The sequence below is a fragment of the Anabrus simplex genome, chromosome 3, assembly GCF_040414725.1.
Source record: "Anabrus simplex isolate iqAnaSimp1 chromosome 3, ASM4041472v1, whole genome shotgun sequence".
Lineage (NCBI taxonomy): Eukaryota > Metazoa > Arthropoda > Insecta > Orthoptera > Tettigoniidae > Anabrus > Anabrus simplex.
In genome coordinates, this window is record NC_090267.1 from 360,572,957 (window position 1) to 360,593,392 (window position 20,436).

Sequence of the window (20,436 nt, forward strand, 5' to 3'; positions counted from 1 at the left end):
AATTTCTGTTGGGAACTTGAAATATTTGTCCTGAATGAGTAAATTCATAATTCCAATATAATTGCTCCATTATTGGAAATGATAAGATTTCCAGTTAACTCATTCTTGGTTGCCAGCATTTTGCCTCAGTGTGCTAGTTTGGGCTCATCATTTGAGAACTACAGGTAACACACCTACTAAGACGCATGGCTAGTGAATGTAGAAGCCATTGCACAGGCTACAAAATTAAGATCAGAAATTAAGTAAAATAGGAAAGAAGTAGATATCAAGGTATTTTTGATTGTTTGTAATATAAGATAATGCAGATTTTAGTATTATGGGCATGTGATTCAAATAAATGACACTAAAAAAGTGTGAAAATACTGAGAGGTGAAAAGAGGGAGAGAATGAACAATATCAAGAAAACGTTGGACGGAGGTGGTGAGATCAAAGATGAAGGGAAGATGCTTTGTGTGATAAGACTTTCAAAGATAAAGAATTATTAAGAGGAAATGGTGAACACTTGTGTGTCACACTCTGGATACTGCAATTTGAGAAATGTGTACATAATAATCCTAAGCTATTACGGTGTCTTTTAGAAAATTTTTTCATTAGAACCTGGCTGACTGAATGGAAAATATTATTAATTATAATTTACTAATTTTTTAAACCATTTAATTGCTCTTACATGCTGTTTTAAAAGTAATAATAATCATCATCATCATCTAAGCCACAAAATTTCTTTAAACATAACGTGTTTTATGCAGGCTTTGCTTGTGACTGTGAATTAATTATTTATGAAAAATAAAAACTGTTACCAATCACAATTTTTATTAAATTGTGTACTCCAGATTCTACCACACCCAGTCAATGCACCAGATAAATGCAGGCAGACCGATGTATATAAAATTACCTGTAAAAACTGTGAATGTTTTTACATTGGATAAACTGGAAGAGAATTTTACATCAGATTTCAAGAACTTGCAGCATGAAAAATCAGCAGTTGCTGCACATGAGCATGACCCAGGATATGAAGTGTCATATATACTAAATTCTCTCACCATTTTACACACATATCCAAAACGGATAAAATAAAATATTTTAGGAACTCTAGAAATTTATAGATATCAATTTTATAGATCCCCAACACATGCTGAGTGATAAATTTCATTAAAAATTAATATTTAAATTAATATTAAACTTTAGCAGCAACTGTATATTTCTGAGACAACACACACATAATTGATCCAACATAGATGTTATAAATTTATAACGTACATAGCCCTTACTCTTAAATGAAATAGTTTTAAATATTCTTTGAAAACAATTTTGTATCATGTACAGCAACAATTAAATGTCATCATTTCACAACCTGATGATGGAGTCTAGACAACATTTAAAAATTGTGGCTGGTAACAGTTTTAATTGTTCATGAAAATAAAAGTTTTTGTCTAGTGATGAAGAGAATAAGAACCTGCTCAACTGTTTAAAAAAAGTTCTACGAGTAAATTGTTCTTGCTGGTGGTGAGATTTAATAATTTTATTGAAAGAAAATATGCACAAATGTAAGATGAGAATCATGAACACTAAGGAATCTGAGACTTCAGATAAAAACTTTAGTGTGTATTTTCTAAATTATGTGGTGGATAGCGAGTGAAAATGGAAAAAACACTTACTCTCTTCTGACTTACGAAGTTGTGTGAGAATCACTGACATAAACTTTTTCCTGATATGCTGTCAACCTGAATTAACTTTTGAGAATCACACCATTTATCATTTGCTGTAATGTATATGTCATGGAAGCAAATATTTAATGTTTCAGGGAGACTTAAACAAGGATATGGGTCGTTTCCATATCTTGTTTCTGTTTTTTGTGGCAGTGATGTTTGCTGTCAGTCTTGTGTCTCTCTTCGTCTACCACTGCTACCTCGTTCTTCACAACAGGTCGACTTTAGGTAATGTTCTATATTCACTGACTTATTTTTGTTATTGGTTAGAGACACTAGATTCTGTACCTTGTTCGAAAGATTGAATGACATAATAGCATAAAACCAATGACAGGCGAGCATGGGAAGAGTGAGCAGTAGGAAAGGAGATAAGGACAAACATGGTAACTTATTAGGAGAGGGACAATCTCCACATCTAGATTGATGCTCTCATTATCAGATCCATTTCTACCAGGAGAAGGCAGTATGAGAAAATGTGGAGATTGTCCTTGTATCTTTTTTTTTTTTTTTGTTGCTCTCTTTTCCGATGCTGACCAATCATTGTGTTTACACTATTATATATTCTTATTGTTGTTCATATCTTTCTCTGTATAAATTGTCATTTGTTTCTTTCCATTACTTTACCTTAAACTAGTTACAGTTATTAATTTGTAAATCACAATTTTATACTATGTGGTAGACATGTTTCTCAAAATATAAAATTGTATCCATTATTGACATTGTTAACATGAATATTATATGGTTTAAGATTTCACTCATTTTCAAAAAAATAAATAAATAAATAAATAAATAAATAAATAAATAAATAAATAAATAAATAAATAAATAAATAAATAAATAAATAAATAAATAAATAAATAAAAAATAAAAAATAAATAAATAAATAAATAAATAAATAAATAAATAAATAAATAAATAAATAAATCAATCAATCAATAAATGGACACCATGAATTGAGTACAACGAAGGTTGCCACGTACAATCGTCATAGACTGATGTGTCCCCTTTGCGTTTAAAGCTGATTGCTTGCTTTGAAGTGCTACTAGATAGCATATATGTCGCTCCCACATCCACAGATACAAAACATTGAATAAGGCCTTAGTAGCAATGTGAGCCACAGAGCTAAGTTGAGTGAACATGCAGCTTGCCCCTATGACACATTTGACAAGCTTTTGACCAGCTAGATTAGTTTGAGACAGACCGCATCGTTGGACTAAGAGGGGTAGAAAGGACGTGCATTGCTCACCACTTGAACCATTCTGACTACACTTCACATCGATGTTGGATGTAGTGGTAATACGAGGGTGCACACATACATAGAGAAGGTTTGGGTCGATCTTGGTGGGCCACCAGCAGGGAGGATCGTTTCATCTTGCAACAAGCTGTAAGTACTCTATTCGTATCGGTGACCAAGTGAGTTGTCCGTGCATTAGGGGCACGCAGCTGTGAGCTTGCATTTGGGGGATAGTGGGTTCGAACCCCACTGGCAGCAGCCCTGAAAAGGGTTTTCCATTGGTTCCAATTTTCACACCAGGCAAATGCTGGGGCTGTACCTTAGTTAAGGCCACGACCGCTTCCTTCCCATTCCTAGCCCTCTCCTATCCCATTGTTGCCATAAGACCTATCTGTGTTGGTGCTATGTAAAGCCAATTGTTAAAAAAAAAATGGTATCGCTGAGCACCATCCAGAGACATTTCATGGCAGCTGGGGATTTGACTATGTCCGTTAGTACCATATCCAGGTGGCTAGCAGAGCAGGATCTGTCATTGTGGCTTCGCTGGCAGCGTCAACCATTACATCCTGAGTAATGCTAAGTATGTTTGAACTTCTGCCAGGAATGAGCGGTATGGCATATTACGGATTGGTAACAAGTGGTGTTCATGGTTCTGCCTGGATACATACAACTGCTGAATTTGAGTCTGGAGAATAGTGGCACTATCTTGCAAGTGTTTGTTACCCTGCACTAAATGCTTGTTGTAGTACAATATTTCGATGTTTTCTTTGTGCTAATGTGTCCTGTACCTACGGTACCCCTACAATAGCTCCTTCGTGGTGCACATTTTTTTCGTGCAATGAATTTACAATATTTGACTCAATAATTACACTTGTCTGCAGATGAAAGGAAAACATTTATTTTTACCTAATTTTATTTTTATTATTTTAAAACTGTACAGTACTGCATATAGAAACATAACGATAATAATATAACATATTTATGCCATGTGATATATTGGAATGTAATATATTATTTTAACCATTATGGTTTACTTTGGTCTGTGTTTATCTTTTATCTAATAGCAACACTGAGAAATCACTGGTAATGTGTGTGCTTTGTCAATACTATTAAAATACTATTTCATTGTTTTTAATTAAGCTATCATCCATGTTTCAAGAATTGCATTCATTCTCTTTATCAGCGACCAAATATTCACCAAATAATCTGCGGACTTGATTCATTTACATACTAACAGTATACTATCAAACAATTTAACACATTGGAGACCGAGCCCGAGTGTGTATCGGGGTGGGGTAACAGCTTAGACTGACCGCGCCTGAGTCTAACTCGGGCCCCTGTGTTTGTTATATTGTCAACACAGCCAGGACAAGAATCGCTCGGAAAGTATACATACCACTTTAAAGAACTTTTATAACAGCTATACCGTGCGTTCATGTCCTCTGTCGTTGTTTTCTCGAACTTATAGCACCTTATTTTTGCTCGAATTCGCTTCTACACTCCATGCTTCCAGTCTTGCGTTCAGTTGCTCAAGGCGCGCGCTTTCAGACTTTTGTTTACATCGTGCGAAGTGTTTAGACTGCGTTTTGTTTCTGCTATAATGATTGTATCATTGAATGAACGTGGAATTGTAGAGATTTTAGAAGAGATTTTTGATGACAGTGGTTCAGAATAAGAGATAGATGATTCAGATTTAGACCCTGATTTCGAACTTCGTGTTAGTGATGAAGGTATTTATAACCTAATCTATCATATTCCACCCAGCTGTGATTTTTAACTTTGTAGTTTATTTAGCTAATGTTTCATGATCTTCAGATGACTGGATTTTCATTTAGAACGAAGTGACACAAGCGATGATAACTCAAAGGCAGGGACTGAATCACATTCACCGGGTATTTTTGGTGATTTGGATGCACTTGCAAAGCCCGCGCAGATAAAGGAAAAGCGGAAAATGGGAAAGTAACGAGGAAAGAGATATACTGGTGGTATCCAATGTGTTTTGTAGCACTTTGTGTCCCTGAATGCTTCAAACTATTCTGCACTCAAGCTCATTATTTCTAAGACTTTGTTGTCAGACTTTTTGTTGTTGTTGCAAAAGGCATAGCGTTAGAAAATGTGTAATGTGAAAAGTATCCAGTAGATCTTAATGCAACCTTTTAATCTGTAGAATAGACACTTTTAATTTTTTGATGATATATACGTGTTACAATTGCAACCTACCTACTATTTTCTACAATTTTTTAAAAACCTTCAAAATATGGCGGTCTGCCTGCTCATATGCCACCTTAAGACATGCTCTCCAATGTGTTAAAAATTAAAACAACATAAATTGTCAAAATATTTTCAATTACACAAAAAATAGTATCTTCTTCTTAAAGTCTTCTGAATACTTGACAGGGTCTCCCATATAAACTAAGACTGGGTGCATGGTGTTTTTATTCAGCACAACGGCAGTTGCCTCAGCCGAACTTATATCACACGCGGCCGCCCTGCTTTAAGTGTGTATACAATCCTGTATGAAATCTTACCTTGTAAAAGATGCTGGAAGTGTCGTCCTTCCTGGGTTATACAGGCATTGTATCTGATAACCACATTCTGGCTGACGCGAGTGAGTTCTGGCACTGTAATGTTTCCGATTTCATTCTTATTGTTTTCTTTCAATTCCTCCAATGAGGATTTGTGTAACCTCCCCTTGGGGTTACAAATTACAGAAATAATAAGGAGAAAATATTTGCTACCGTTGTGCATTTACCAAATATGTACACTACACAAGGCATATCAACATGTACGAAATTAAATTATAAACACTTTAACCACAGAAACTAAAACGATTTTAAAATTTACAGAAAACCTACTCACACCCCATTAACAATCAAAAATACTTCTTTACGTCCTAACTCCCATAAATTGGCCACATTTCACAGTTTATTTTACAGAGCTTTAAAAATCCCTCTAACACCCAAGAACCTTCAAACAGAACTAAATTATATAAAGGATTTAGCAAAAATCAATGGATATAAACCTGAAATGATTAACCGTTTAATAAATAAGGTCAAATTCAAATTAACAACAAACCTCATCCCTGACAAACCCAAAAAATCCAGATTCGTTACCTTCACCTACAACAATCCAAATGTTCACCAGATCTTGAACCCAATAAAAAACAAAAATACCAGTATAGCTTTTAGAACAACAAACACTAACCAAAAATTATTTTTTAATCACAACACAGTCAATTCAAGCAAAAACATTTACTCAGGATCAGGCATATACAGGCTCACATGCACGCAATGCAACGCCTCTTATATTGGTCAAACAGGCCGGAGTTTTCAAACTAGGTACTTAGAACACTATAATGCCATTAAGCACAATAAATTTTCAGCAATGAGCTCCCATATGAAAGAAACAGGACATCACTTCACAACAATAGAAAGAGACCTCACAATTATTAAAAGAGTAGACAAAGGAAAGTTGATGAATGAACTTGAAACCATCTATATATTTTTGGACCAACACTACAACAAAAATCTAAACCTCAATGATTTAATTGAAGTCAAGAATCCATTATTCGAAAGTTTACCCAAATTATTGCAAACTCTAAATTCAAAACATAACTACATTCTTAAAAATCTTAAGTTAACATCTTCTAGAACCTCCACTACTTTAACTAACTTGACTCCCTTCTTGCCCGCCCTCACAATTCTCCCGCAACCCAACACGACTCCCTCCCTGTCCGACCATGTAAATCTCTCGCAACCAACAACACATAAACTTAACGCTCCGCCTAGCCCCTCCCCTCAACCACACCCTCCTCCGCCAATCTCACATCGATACAATACCAGAAGTACAAGTGTCAGTCATTCAACGCTACCATAGCAACTGCATTAACAGTCAAAGAAATAAATGAACCTACACATAACGTTATTTTTCTTCAACTAACCTTTCCACAACTGATTTACATCTTCACAGACGAAAGGGTAAGTGTTTTTATACATTTTCCATGTTTTATCTTTCTTTAAACCCACATTCTCTTCAAAAATACCTTCCTGGGCATTCACTCTCCTCTTGTTACAGACTTCACACCAAAGAGCTCTATCAACGTCGATAAACCTTCGACTTTCGTCCTTCAAATAAGATAAATACATCTATAGACAACCAAATGCTTTTTCCTTGCTCCCACAATTACGTAAGGAAGACTGTTCTCTTATTATCATAACACATTCGACTTTCACTCCTTCAGCCAGTTAAATAGACTATAGGCAGCTGAACAGCCGTTTAAGAGATCTGTTGTCTTATCACAACATACGATATTGACATCTGTAACAGTGTATCAGCTTTGCTTTTTCTTATCATCTTCAAGGAGGCTCATTTCTGTTTCATTATAAAGACTGAGCTGTTTACTGCCCTACCCCAACAAGTTTTTCAACGCTCCGGAAAGTATATTCTTGTGAACTTATGACATGCAGCTTGATACTGCAAATTTAGCCAAGGACATTCTAATATTTTGTATGTTTAGACTGACACTTATAATGATATCCTCTTCTTATGGCTTGTAAGAGCAATCAGGATCCTGATTTTTCACCATACAGGTTTGAATTTGAGGCTGATGATGCCCTTAATATGGGCGAAACATGTCCCTTAACATTTATAATAATATTTAATTTCTAAAAAGATCTCTTTGTATTGAATAGGTGGATATATAAATAAACACTTGCAACATACTTTGTATTTACGAAAGGATAACCGGGAAGCGGCTGGGAACCATATCCAGGAAGTGGAAGGTATTGGTAGTACTGAAGAAGAGAAGTCAATGTAATCCTAAACTTTACTTAACAATTTCGATGCAAATTCAAATATAAAACAATAACAAATACACCATTAAAATTTGACGACATTATTACAGCTGTTATTACAGTATACCATGAGTTTAGATATAAGTTATGTAAATTTTCACCGGAACACTGCACATGATGTTCCACTGTTTGTGGCGATACTTTTAAAAACCAAAGCAGTTTGAAAGAATTAAGAGAAAGTTAAATTTACATTAAAGTGAAGATGTACATGTAAGGAAATAACGTTTAAAATATAATCATGGAGCAGAGCGCCTTCAGTGGGTAGCCCCCTCAAAAACACTTCTGAGAAAGGGTACCAGACCTAAAGGGTTTTCCTTCACCTACCAATCACATTCACTTTTATTTTCTCCAATTGGAGCACAGAAATTAGTGCTGACCAAGAACATTTGGGAATCCTCGAGAAATTACGAAATTGATGCAACTTTACGAAACCGGAGATCTCCCACGCCGATGTGGCGCGTGTGGTACAGTATGCACCAGAATTACCATGACAATTGAATAATTTTAAAATCATATTAACATCAAACAAATTAAACAATTCCAAAATTCACATACCGAGAAGAAACAAAAGGGAAAACAAATGAACAAATACATTACATGTATACAATTTCATTGCCATTTTCCGAGTCCAAATAATAGGATCCCAATAATCACAACAATTTGTTTGATACACTTTTTCTTTCAGTTTATCCCACGAGTAAAATCACACACTGTTAAATCTGGAGAATGTGGGGGAAATAGATCAGCACTGATCACTCTGTCTGCAAACACTTCCAAGATTGTAAGAAAGGAAATCTTCTGCTGTATGAACAGGGGTTGAATCTTGTTGAAACCACCCACGTGAGTTATCTTCTTCCGTTAACTGATGTAAGAACGGTATCAACATGTCATCTTGGTACCCCTCTGCATTTACTGTCGTCATGAAAAAAATGTGATAGCACATATTTCACACCCTCGCATTGTATTCAGATGTAGGGGTTGTTGTTGTTGTTGTTGTTGTTGTTGTTGTTGTTATTATTATTATTATTATTATTATTATTATTATTATTATTATTATTATTATTATTATGATTATTATTATTATTATTATTATTATTATTATTATTATTATTATTATTATTATTATTATTATTATTATTCCGGGGTTATCCATGGAAGGCAGAGAGGTGAAAGAAGGTGTGGGCTTGAATGGGTCTAACTACGATATCAAAAATTAATTAAGAACTTTAAATAAAGGTTATATTTCTTTTCAGATCTCAAAACTTAACAAAATTCTTCACTTAGGAAAACCAATGTATCAGGTACAATGACAATTTGGTACCAGAATAGAAAACCCCAAAATAGGGAATTTAACAGATTTGGGCTTCAAGTTTACAATGTCGCCAAAGTGGCGTTTAATTAGACACAAAATTTCACAGCACGTTGCTCCAACAGATACAATTTGAGGCCTTCCAAAGGCACCACTCAATATTACACTAAAATCAGAAAATAGTTTACATCCTCTCTGAACTCAACAAAGGCGACTGGCTCTCAATTTCTTACAGCCTACACAAGGCAACTTTATACAAAACCTTACAATCTCTGGCCTCTCTAAGCACAGTCTACCACTTACAATTTAGTTAATACAGGGGTGTCTAAAGCAGACCCGGCCAACAACTGGAAACTGCAGATGATGATGATGATGATGATGATGGGTATCTAGTACCCATACTACTGGACCTTCGTGAAAAAGAATAACAGGTTAACATTACTAGCCCAAACTCAAAATGTATGGAGGCGTACACTTGTGCTTCTTAAAAACCAAGTTTTAAAACCCTACTTGGGCTTGCAGCCCAATGATAGAAAGGCTAATCCCAAGCTACTGAGGTGACTAGAAGGAAAGTTAATTAATGCTTTATGGGAAGAAAAACAGTTACAAAATCGTAGTCACCTCAAGACAAATTGAAGGGGAACTCGAGAGGGCAACGCACTCTCTATCCCTGAATTTACAGTTTAAGTCTTTATGAAATTTTACATTAGCTGAAAGAAAGTTTACATTTTAGAAAACAGATGGTTACATAGTTAAAGATCAGAACCTTCCCCTCGGGTAAGTTTGCGGAGATAGCTACAGAGATATAAAACTGGTGGCCATTACCTGGGCTGATGTTCTGCCTGCTGAAGAATGAGGCACCCCGCCTCCTGTCTTATCACACAGACTCAGAACTTCTACTATCAATAAGACAAGGTAGCTTGAAAAAGCCACAGCTTTTATACCCGAGAGGAGGGTTCGAGAAGGCTCTGGACTAAATCCGAACACACCCTCTCATTTTTATTGGCAGAATAAAAAGCTACAAGAAGCCTTTGATTGGCTGAATAATAAATACAGAACATTTCTTATTGGCCAGACTCAAAAACTGGCGGGATGAGAAGGAAGTGTTGCAATCCTTTAAGTATCAAAATAAATGAAAGTCAGTTGCAAAAACCTATAAACACAAAACCTCAGTTTTTATAGTAGACACATCTATGGAGAAAAGTTCAGACTTCTTGATGTACACCAAAACAAAGAAAAAGAAATTCAGTCAGTTTAGGAAACTTTGAAATAACATATTACTCAGTTATTCAGTAGTGACATCTTCTGAACATTGCCCCAACTTTATGTATTAGCAGTTTGATGTTTTGTTCGATAGATAGAGTACCTTAAGGCGCTTCTTTTAAATGTGCAGGGTTGAGGCGTACCTCCCAGTCCAATGATGGTGATGATTATTATTATTATTATTATTATTATTATTATTATTATTATTATTATTATTATTATTATTATTATTATTATTGTGATTGTTGTTGTTGTTGTTTGTATATTTATTCTTAATAAATTTAAGCTGGAAGGTCTCTGTATGGGATATGAGTAACTTGTTTTGTACAAACGGATGGGAAAACAATGTTATTTACAACTCAGAAGTTTTGTATGAGTCATGTGGAACAGCCCAGAGTCCGTTGATGTTGTTATTGTCTTGGGATCTGTAAGTGGTTTGGGGCGTGTTCTTGGAATGACAAGAAGACCTTCCACTCGTGATTGGATGGCCAACATCAATCTAGACGCATCATGAACGAGTCGAGGGAAGCTGAGGTCTATATAGGCATGTGAGAAAACAGCGGAGACTGGGAATGAAAGCTTTGGTAGTAAGAGGAGATGTAACGTTTGTGGAACGTGGTTGACCTACAAACTATGGAGTGCTTAGGCACTTGGTATTTTATCACTTGTGGCAACTTGGTTTCTTATATGTTGGTGAGAGCTATGAGGTGCTGTATTTCAGATTTTCCACAATTTATATTCTGGAACAGCAAGCGCGTGTTGGTCGAGTGAATGTATCTTTAAACCAAGTGTTAAGAGTCAGTGAACACAGTATTATAAGGTACAGTATCTGTGTGATATAACAAGTGCCAATGATGAGAATATGCAAGTTATGTTGATACACAGAAACAGTGAAGAGTATTCATCTACATATGAGGCGGTCCGTTCCAAAACTTGTCTTATCCATTTTTTTAAAAAAATGAGTTAGAGGTAGCATTGCCTTCTTGGTGATGTTTGTGATAGTCCTAACACAAAATTAAGCACCAAAACGCGCCTTTTCCCATAGAAATCTGTCACCAAACTTAGGCTATTGTTCCATAACTCGCCTTATCCACGGCGCTTGTCGTTCCAAAACTCGCCATATACAATCAACAAATAGGAATGGATAATTTCAGCACGTGACTCACGCTACAATTTACCCGCGTTTTATGCCAGTCTTTCCCCTCTTTGACTTGTTCTTGGACTGTGTTAGTCTTTCATGCAGTTTTGTGCTGTGAATAGAGTGTATTAAGATGACCGAAAATATTGCTCTTGTTGTGGAAGGTATATAAAACTTGCTAATACAGAACAGTTTCACATTGAGGTCTGCCAAAAGACATTCTTGAATGTATTGCATGTCAGGAAAGATCGGGTTCAGAGGATTGCCAGAAATCCCTTCACGACAGGGAAACTTCCAACAGAAAAGAGGGGAGGAGCTAGGATAAAACCAGAGTACACTGAAAAGGAGCACTCCGTGAAACGTTTCATTGAAAGTTTGCAGTGTTGTGAAAGTCGCTATTGCTGCGGAAAGTCACCGGTCAGACAGTATCTACCTGGAAATTTAAGCATCGCTAGGCTTTACAAAATGTATAACAACAAGTCGCCTGAAGAACTCAGGGTGAAGCGGTGGTTCTTCCGTGAAATTTTTACGCGTTGCTACAACATAGGATTCGGAACACCAGTTACTGACGCTTGCTCAAAGTGCTTAGAATTCGAGGAGAAAATTAAACTTGAAAGTTCTAACGTAGCACTGAAGAATGATTTAATCTTGGAACTTCTAACTAAGGGCTGCAGCTTTTTTCAGAATGCTCCAAGAATAAAGGGATAGCATGGCAATATTTTCATTTGACTGCCAAAAGAATCTTGTGAATCCAAAAGTTCCAGATCAGGTTGCCTATTACAGTCGCCAATTGTACACCTATAATTTTACCATTGTGAGGGGTACCTCACATGCCAAGTTGACAAAGGAGAATGTTTTTACATACACATGGATGGAGCATGAATTCAACAAGGGGTCTAATGAAACGACATCTGCAGTTTACCATCGATTATCACAAACTGATTTCTCAAACTTCAGTACTATACGAATTCGTGCGAGAACCGCAAATCTACAATGATTGCAATGTGCTCATATTTCTTGACACACACAGCTCCGCCTAATATAGAAAGTGTTGAATTGGTCTTTCCTATGACAGGCCACTCATTTCTGCCCTCTGACAGGGTATTTACTCAAGTCGAGAGAGAGAGATATGGAAATGCTCTATAATCTGTAATCCAGCAGAATATGAAGACATCTTTAGCAAACATGCTGAAGTCTTCAAGTTTGGCAGAGACTCCTCGGTGAACAATTGGAAAATGGTTTCTGAAAATATAATGAAAATGCCTGCATCTTGGCACTGTGAATTTTCTTCAGTGAAACGATTTGTTATTAGCAAAGACTCGCTGGGAAATGCCACCCTTAGAGGAGAACCTCCTTACAACTCAGACATCGGTTTAGGAAAATCGCTAATGAAAAAGGGAAAACGCCTGACGAGATATGCTAATGCCACCTGAATTATTGCCGGGAGTAAACTTGAATCCCGCCAAAGTAAAGGACGTAAAACGTTTGCTTGAAAAGCATTTTAGAATGGATTGGGATAGGAATGTGTTGCTTTCTTTTTATAAGAATCTGTTCACCTCAATTTCTGTAGACGAAAACAATCTTGTTGTAGAAACAGAAATTCTTTATGATGGACCTCAAGAGGAGGGAACAGATTTGAGAGTTTGATTAACAACAAAGTGATGTTTTATTGTTCAAGTTACTTCTATTGCGAGTGCAATGTAGCCTATAAAGGAAGAATTCTCTCCAAATACTATGGATAGGATGTAAATATGATAAATCACACTGCTGTGTTTAATTTATTTGTGAATATCATTATACTGATAGCAAAAAGGTACATGAGTGTAGTGGTGAGTTATATTACAACATTATATTCTCAATCCTTTCATTTTTCTTATTTAAAAATAAGTTGTGTGAGGTAATATATTTTGAATTTTTTTGGGTGCTCCAAAACTCGTCTTATCCAAAATACAAATGTAATTTATTGACGTTCTACTAATTATATTTATAATTCTTCAGTAAGACGACCCTATGACATTGGACTTGAACGCGTCGTAATACATTTAAACAAGTGAGACTTATATTACAAAAATTACAGGTTTTTCGCTTTTCCTGAAAAATCACTTATGATGGATAAGACGAGTTTTGGAATGGACCGCCTCATATATAAATGCTTTGTAATTAATCTTCATCGGTCTGACTACAAATGGTAACTTGGTCCTCGCTTTTGGTTTCCCACTGTTTTTGTTGTTGTTGATAATTGTGTAAATATGGAGTCTTCCAGTGGTATTTTGTGAGTGTATTTTATGTATATTTTGGTGTGTTGATGAGGTGCCCATGCACGGATATTAGTCAGAATGTATGTTGGGTATTCAGTCCGAAGGCTGGTTTGATCCTCAGCTGTCATAGATGGCCTAGACATCACTGAAGAGGTGTACTAGGGAAACAAGGAGTGAGGTAGTTTCCCGTTGCTTTCCTCACCGAGCCAGAAGTTGCTCACTATCAGTCTGCCAAGCCCACTGATGTGCACGCACCAACTGACCCTATGAGTGATATTTCCAAACCATTCACATCAGGGGCTGGCTGCTTAAGGAATGGTGTTAATAGTTATTTAAAAATCAGTGGAGTTATTGATGAATCTAGGTGCATCCTACCTACTTAGTAGCTTTCAGAAGGTTAGGTAAGGCCTGAAGCAGATGTACGAGTGCACAGCTTTATGTACATGCCCTGGGAGAGAGAGAATTATCATGCTCTTATCAGATATGAGGGATCCATTCTGGTGAACTCTGGCGCTCATATGATGGACATTTCGATTCATTATTTTTATTAATTTATTTTATTAATTTATTCAGTTATTTATTCATATATTTTGAATTAGATTACAATTGACGCCCGAGTGTGAGGCGATTATTTTTTAAAAATTTATTTATTATTTATTTACATAGTTTACGCCCACATTGGAGCACTTATATCAAACCCAAATACATTTATGTTAACAAAGAATTAACTGAAGATTTAGCTTGCATCATCTTCTTCCTTTCCCTAAACCTCTTCGTTCTGGCTGACCTGGCTGCCCTTTCTTCATCAGATATGACATATTGTGTTGTACAGTTTTTAATGACAATCTTATTTGTTTGTTCTTGAGAATCCTTTTTTCTTCTCTATTTTCAATTTGCTTCATTGTAATATTCAGCTCTTCTAAATCATTCTGAACTTCTTTTTGTTTTACTTTTATTTTATTCATAATTGATTATTTTAATCATATTGCAGTGGTTATTAATTATTATTATTATTATTATTATTATTATTATTATTATTATTATTATTATTAATATTATTATTATTATTTAGTGAGATTACAAAAAACATGTCCAGTTATTCATCTTGCACTAACAACACACAAACACCAATCTTCCTATCATAATGAGGGACTTCATAAATACCATTTGGATTTTCTGCACACCAATAGCGAGAGTTACGACTGTTCACACAACCATTAAGATAAAACCAGGCCTCATCCGGAAAGAACATAAGCTGTGGGTTGAATAAACGATCGTTCAGTGATGCAAGATCCCACTCACAGTATATTACTTGTGTGGCTGGATCAGCAGGTTTTAAACAATTGGCCCGTGTAAACCTGTATGGTTTGATGTGTACAGTTTTTTAACTCTGTGTGCAGAAGAAACCAAAACCCCTAATTGCTGTGCTAATTTTATGAGTGATTTATTGAGTGACCTTTCAAGATTCACACCAATGTCGTCTAGCTTTTCCTCTGTTAAAACTGTTTGTATGCATGCATGTTTTTTTTTTTTTTTTTTTTTTAACACTGAGCTGCTAGTGTCAAATTTATTTACAACTAACTGCTGTACCCATGCTTCGCTACGGAATTCTACATTGTATACAGCATTCTAGGATAGATAGTATACACGATGTGAGGAAGATTGTAATAAACTGCATAGTTCTTAATGTTACTCTAGAAATGCGACAGAAAGTCACCTAATGTCTTTTTTCTTGTGTGTGAAGACTGGGTTAGTGAATTTTCATTGTAATTGTGAGACCTCTTGCCTACCATCAGTCACAATCAAGTTCAGGAGTTTTCATTATAATGGCAGACACTCACTCTCCAGCTGCCTTTTTTACATCCCCAAAAAGACTGTTTTTATAGTTTTCCCAACTGAAGCCATCATAGGTCATTACAGTGACGTCAGTTGGAATATTGCGTTTAAAAGTAATGCTGACATATGAGACTCGATTAAGTGAAAAACCGTGTTTCTCACTTTTAAAGAACAGTACTACAGTGCTGATCTAACAGTCCAAAGTTCCAGAGCTAGAATAACCAGGCCGCAGACAGCCGCGAACACTCTTTGTTGTTGTTGTTCAAATCCCGGTCACTCCATGTGAGATTTGTGCTGGACAAAGCGGAGGCGGGACAGGTTTTTCTCCGGGTACTCCGGTTTTCCCTGTCGTCTTTCATTCCAGCAACACTCTCCATTATCATTTCATATCATTTATCAGTCATGAATATCACCTTGGGAGTGGCGACCCCATTGTAATAATAACCTATATCTGGTTCATTCATTACATCCCTGACCCGGTCAAAGACTGGAAAAACAGTTTTTATTTTCATTTAGCAGTATACCCGGAACTGGGAGAGGTCCCTCCTTACTCCTTACCCCCGTAAAACTTGGTATCAAGAGAAGGTTCGCGTACTGTAGTTTACCGTGGATATGACTTCCACCCAAAAGGATGAATGAGAGTGGCATGTGGTTCTTCTTCATTGCTACTCCTTTTTGTTCCAGATAGTTAGGAATGGTGAGATGATGTTAAATTCTGGAGTCCTTCAACAATGGGTTGAAATGGGAATTCAGATACTCCATTTTGTTGTTGGACTGCAATACTTTCACTCTTGTGTCCTTCTACAGTATGTCTATAACATTTTCTTAAAGTCCTGGAACTTGTTGATCACCTTAGTCTTCTGCCTGGTGAATCACACCTCACACCACCTGGTTGCGTCGTCGTTCATAGCGACCAAATAGCATGCGATTCCGTTTGAGGGGCTCACATAAGGCTACAGATATCAGAGTGGATGAACACTCCTGGTAGCGTATTTCTGTCATTGTTCTTTGGAAATGAGTTGTATACCATCTTCCCCAGGAGGCAAGTCTCATTCAAAGTCAGCTTCAATATTAGTAACATCAAGCCTTCATGTGGCTCCTTCATCAGTGCTTCCTGCAGACTCTTGACATTCAGATGGTGCAGTCACATGTGCCATTCCAGAAGAGACCATTTTTTTAAACGAATTATTGGTTTGAGCGACTCTTCCACGTTCAACTTCTCCAAAACACCACTCTTTGACGCTGCTATGACCATATAATTGTTCTGCAACAAACGTGTTGTTCTGTGTGTCCAAAACAATCATACATGGCTTGTCAGAAGTAATGTGACGACTTTTGTCTACTATTTTGCCAACAGACAGGAGGTTTGTAATCAAGTCTGGCATGTACATAGCGTCATGTAGATCATAAGTTTTTTCACCACCATCGACGCACATGGTAAACAGCATGACACCTTTTGCACTTACTGTTGTTGAAGATTTGTCTGTACCGAGCGAGTAGGCCATGCTGTTAGGGTTGCACGGCTGTGAGCTTGAGCTTGCATGCGGGAGATACTGGGTTTGAATCCCACCGTCAGCAGCCCTGAAGATGATTTTCCAGGGTTTCCCCATTTTTACACCATGCAAATGCTGGGTCTGTACCGTAATTAAGGCCACAGTCACTATCTTCCCGATCCTAGCCCTCTCCCATCCTTCAGTACAAAAATCTTCTATGTGTTAGTACGATGTTAAGCAATTAGAAGTCCGAGCTCTATAGCTGCAGTCGCTTAAGTATGGCCAGTATTGAGTATTCAGGAGGTAGTGGGTTCGAACCCCACTGTCGGCAGCCTGAAGATGGTTTTCCGTGGTTTCCCATTTTCACACCACGCAAATGCTGGGGCTGTACCTTAATTAAGTCCACGGCTGGTTCCTTCCCACTCCTAGCTCTTTCCTATCCCATCATTGCCACAAGACCTATCTGTGTCGGTGCGACATAAAAACAACTTTGTTGCAGGTTATAAATTTCATTTTTTGTCCATATTGAAGATCTACTTGTGATACAAATACTTATAATTTTATATAAGTGAATAGGTGATATTTAATAAAATTATAAGTATTTGTATCACATAAAACAACTTGTAAAATAGAAAATTAGAAGGAAAAAAAGAGTTGTCTCAAAGAATCAAAAAAAGTCATAATTCACTTGTTTTTACATCTGCATAATGAGCTACCGCTGTCATGATCTGTTGATTTAGCAAACTTGAATGAAATTAAATCCTTTGTAAAATTCAATGTAGCATACAAGGATGTGCTCACTGTTTTGGTTATTTTTATGACCTGTATGACAGTTCTCTGCCATGTGGCATGGTTTCTTATTGCAGTAGTAGGTTGGCATGCTGATAGAATCATTGTCCTTCTTGTTGTTTTTGCCCATGTTGGAGGTTTCTTCCAGTTTTGATTTCTGGGTTTTCTTTTAGTGGACATGATGCTATGTGGTGTTACTGCCTCTATTTGCTGCTCCTGCTCCAGCCATTGAGATGATTTACACAAGTAGCGCATCAGTTTTCAGAAAGACTTCACAAAACTCAGTTGATGACTGAAAATATTCCCAATTACTAGGAAAATTTTACAATAGCAAAATCGACAATAAGTCATCATTTATCATCACTTCCATGTCTCCAAGTTCATCCACTAGATTGCTTACACACATTATCACCTTCATTCACTCAAGAAAGCATAGTTTGCTTTAGCAAGTTAGCTTTGCATACTCTACCTGTAGACTGATAGATTGTTTCTAGCCATTGCCACAACCTGTGTGCAATAACTCAGTCTTTGGCTTGCTGCAGTGCGGAAGGTGGATCGCCAAAATTGTGTCCGGGAGCGCCTCACTGCCCTTCTCCTATTCGGCAGTCGTGGCAACATTGGTGGTGTTGTCCTCAGGTTTAGACTTAACTTTCGTCCCGGTCACATAACCTCTTACTTTTTTCTTTTTTTTCACCAGTGTAGCCATTTTTGCAAGTTATTGCTTTGTCAAGGAAATGTAACATCTCGACTTTGCTTCATCTGTGTGTGTGACACGGTATGCTGCTTTTGTTGTTGCACCTCTGGGCTCATAACTTGTTGAACATGCGGAATTGCAGAAAGCACTAAATATGACACTGTTGTCAGGAAATGTTTTATTTGCATTGAAATGTGGTTTGATTTCGATGTTAGCAGAAAATACCAACTAAAGAACATTGAGTCTGTTAAGTGGTTACATGCATCTCGTGCAGATGGGACCGTTGTTTGGTTCAATCTGAGAAGCAAAGTAAAAGCGAAAGAAAAATTAAATATATATATATTTTCTATCATCATTGAGTTGCTTATATGCAAATGCCAGGACAATTCCTATGCATAGCCCACAGCCAATTCCTTCCACCTCTTTACCCAGTTTTGTTCCTAATTCATTTCATCCTCATTAGCCCCTCGATTAAGGTTGGCAACAGGTAGGGCAACCAGCGTAAAAATATGCCGTATAATTTTATCTCTCATCATAGCCAACACTGGGAAGTGGGACTAAGGTGTAGACATGCATGCATACATACATACATACATACATACTGTACCGGGAAAAAGAATGTCTGTCTTTGGGGCTGCTGACACAGCTTGAAGAGGATGGAATATTTCTAAGGGTGTGGTACGTAAATATTGGAGTTGGTACAGAGCAGGGTATTAGTTCATTGAACTTACGTTTCTTTGAAAATTTGGTTTTATTGTTCATTGGAAACAAATTCATATCACCTTTCATATAAGTTGAGTTGAAGCATTGCAGCAGGCTAGAATCTCCGGACTCCGGGACGGTTACTGGGCACGGTCTGGACAGGAACCACACCCGTCCTGGATGTGAAGTTCTCAACGTTCTAGAATTTCTCGAAATTCTAGAGGATCTGGGAGTTCTCGAATTTCTAGGTGCACATGTTGCGGGGTTCGATCTCACACAATAATACTGAGAGGTGACGCGCACACAAGTCCCCCGTATGGCATTCTACTCACTTGTAGCACTGTTAAATAAATTAACATTGACCTTTAAATATTGCATTCATTCATTGCAAGTGGGAAATGTCAAATGTTAATGAAATTGACACTTGAATCTTGATTCAGACACCTCGTTGAATCGCAAAGGTTCATAAATTATCACTTGAAAGTAAGACAATTAAACTGAATATCTGACCACATGTTGTCAGCCAAATTGATACTTGCTAAAATTATGTACAATTTATAACGACAAGTTCATGACGTAAGTCCGCTAATATTGGCATTACAGACTGGAATGTTCTATTAGATCACTAATCTTTATCATCACAGTTCCTAACTTACTGATTTCGTCAATTTATGATCAGAACACAATATTGAGCGCAATACTCGCAGTCCGTGTGAGTTCAAGACATATTAGCATGTTCATGATAAATTAAATAAATTTAATTGCCCACGAACCTACTACGCTATCGTAGCAGGGTGATACTCCCACGTGGCACGTCCCAGGTGGCGGATAGGGGGGCCCTAACCGGCTTGCCGGCGGACTTGAGTGAAACAAATACCTCTCGCGGACCAAACACACTACCCCCTGCGGGTGGGGGACGTACATGTAGAATACACCCGCGGTATCCCCTGCCTGTCGTAAGAGGCGACAACAAGGGGCGACCTTGACGCGGACATTGATTGCGGTTTGGTATAATGTGTTGGACCTCCTGTGGATGGGAAAGGCTGAATACATCCATAGGTAATCCCTGCCTGTCGTAGAAGGCGACTTAAAGGGTCATGAGGCCATGGTCCCCTCTTTATTTTATTATTGTTTTTTGAGGGTTGGATGTAGACCATTCTA

General features: G+C 37.1%; 1 protein-coding gene across 8 annotated transcripts in view; it reads left to right on the plus strand.

Moving 5' to 3' along the window:
* LOC136866373 (palmitoyltransferase ZDHHC2) overlaps positions 1 to 20,436 on the plus strand; it is a 364,730-nt gene that overhangs the window by 178,636 nt on the left and 165,658 nt on the right. For all 8 annotated transcript variants that reach the window (XM_067143256.2, XM_067143257.2, XM_067143258.2 and 5 more), the window contains exon 6: positions 1,802 to 1,934. In XM_067143256.2, the coding sequence (XP_066999357.1) occupies positions 1,802 to 1,934 (133 nt within the window). The remainder of the gene's footprint in view (positions 1 to 1,801; positions 1,935 to 20,436) is intronic.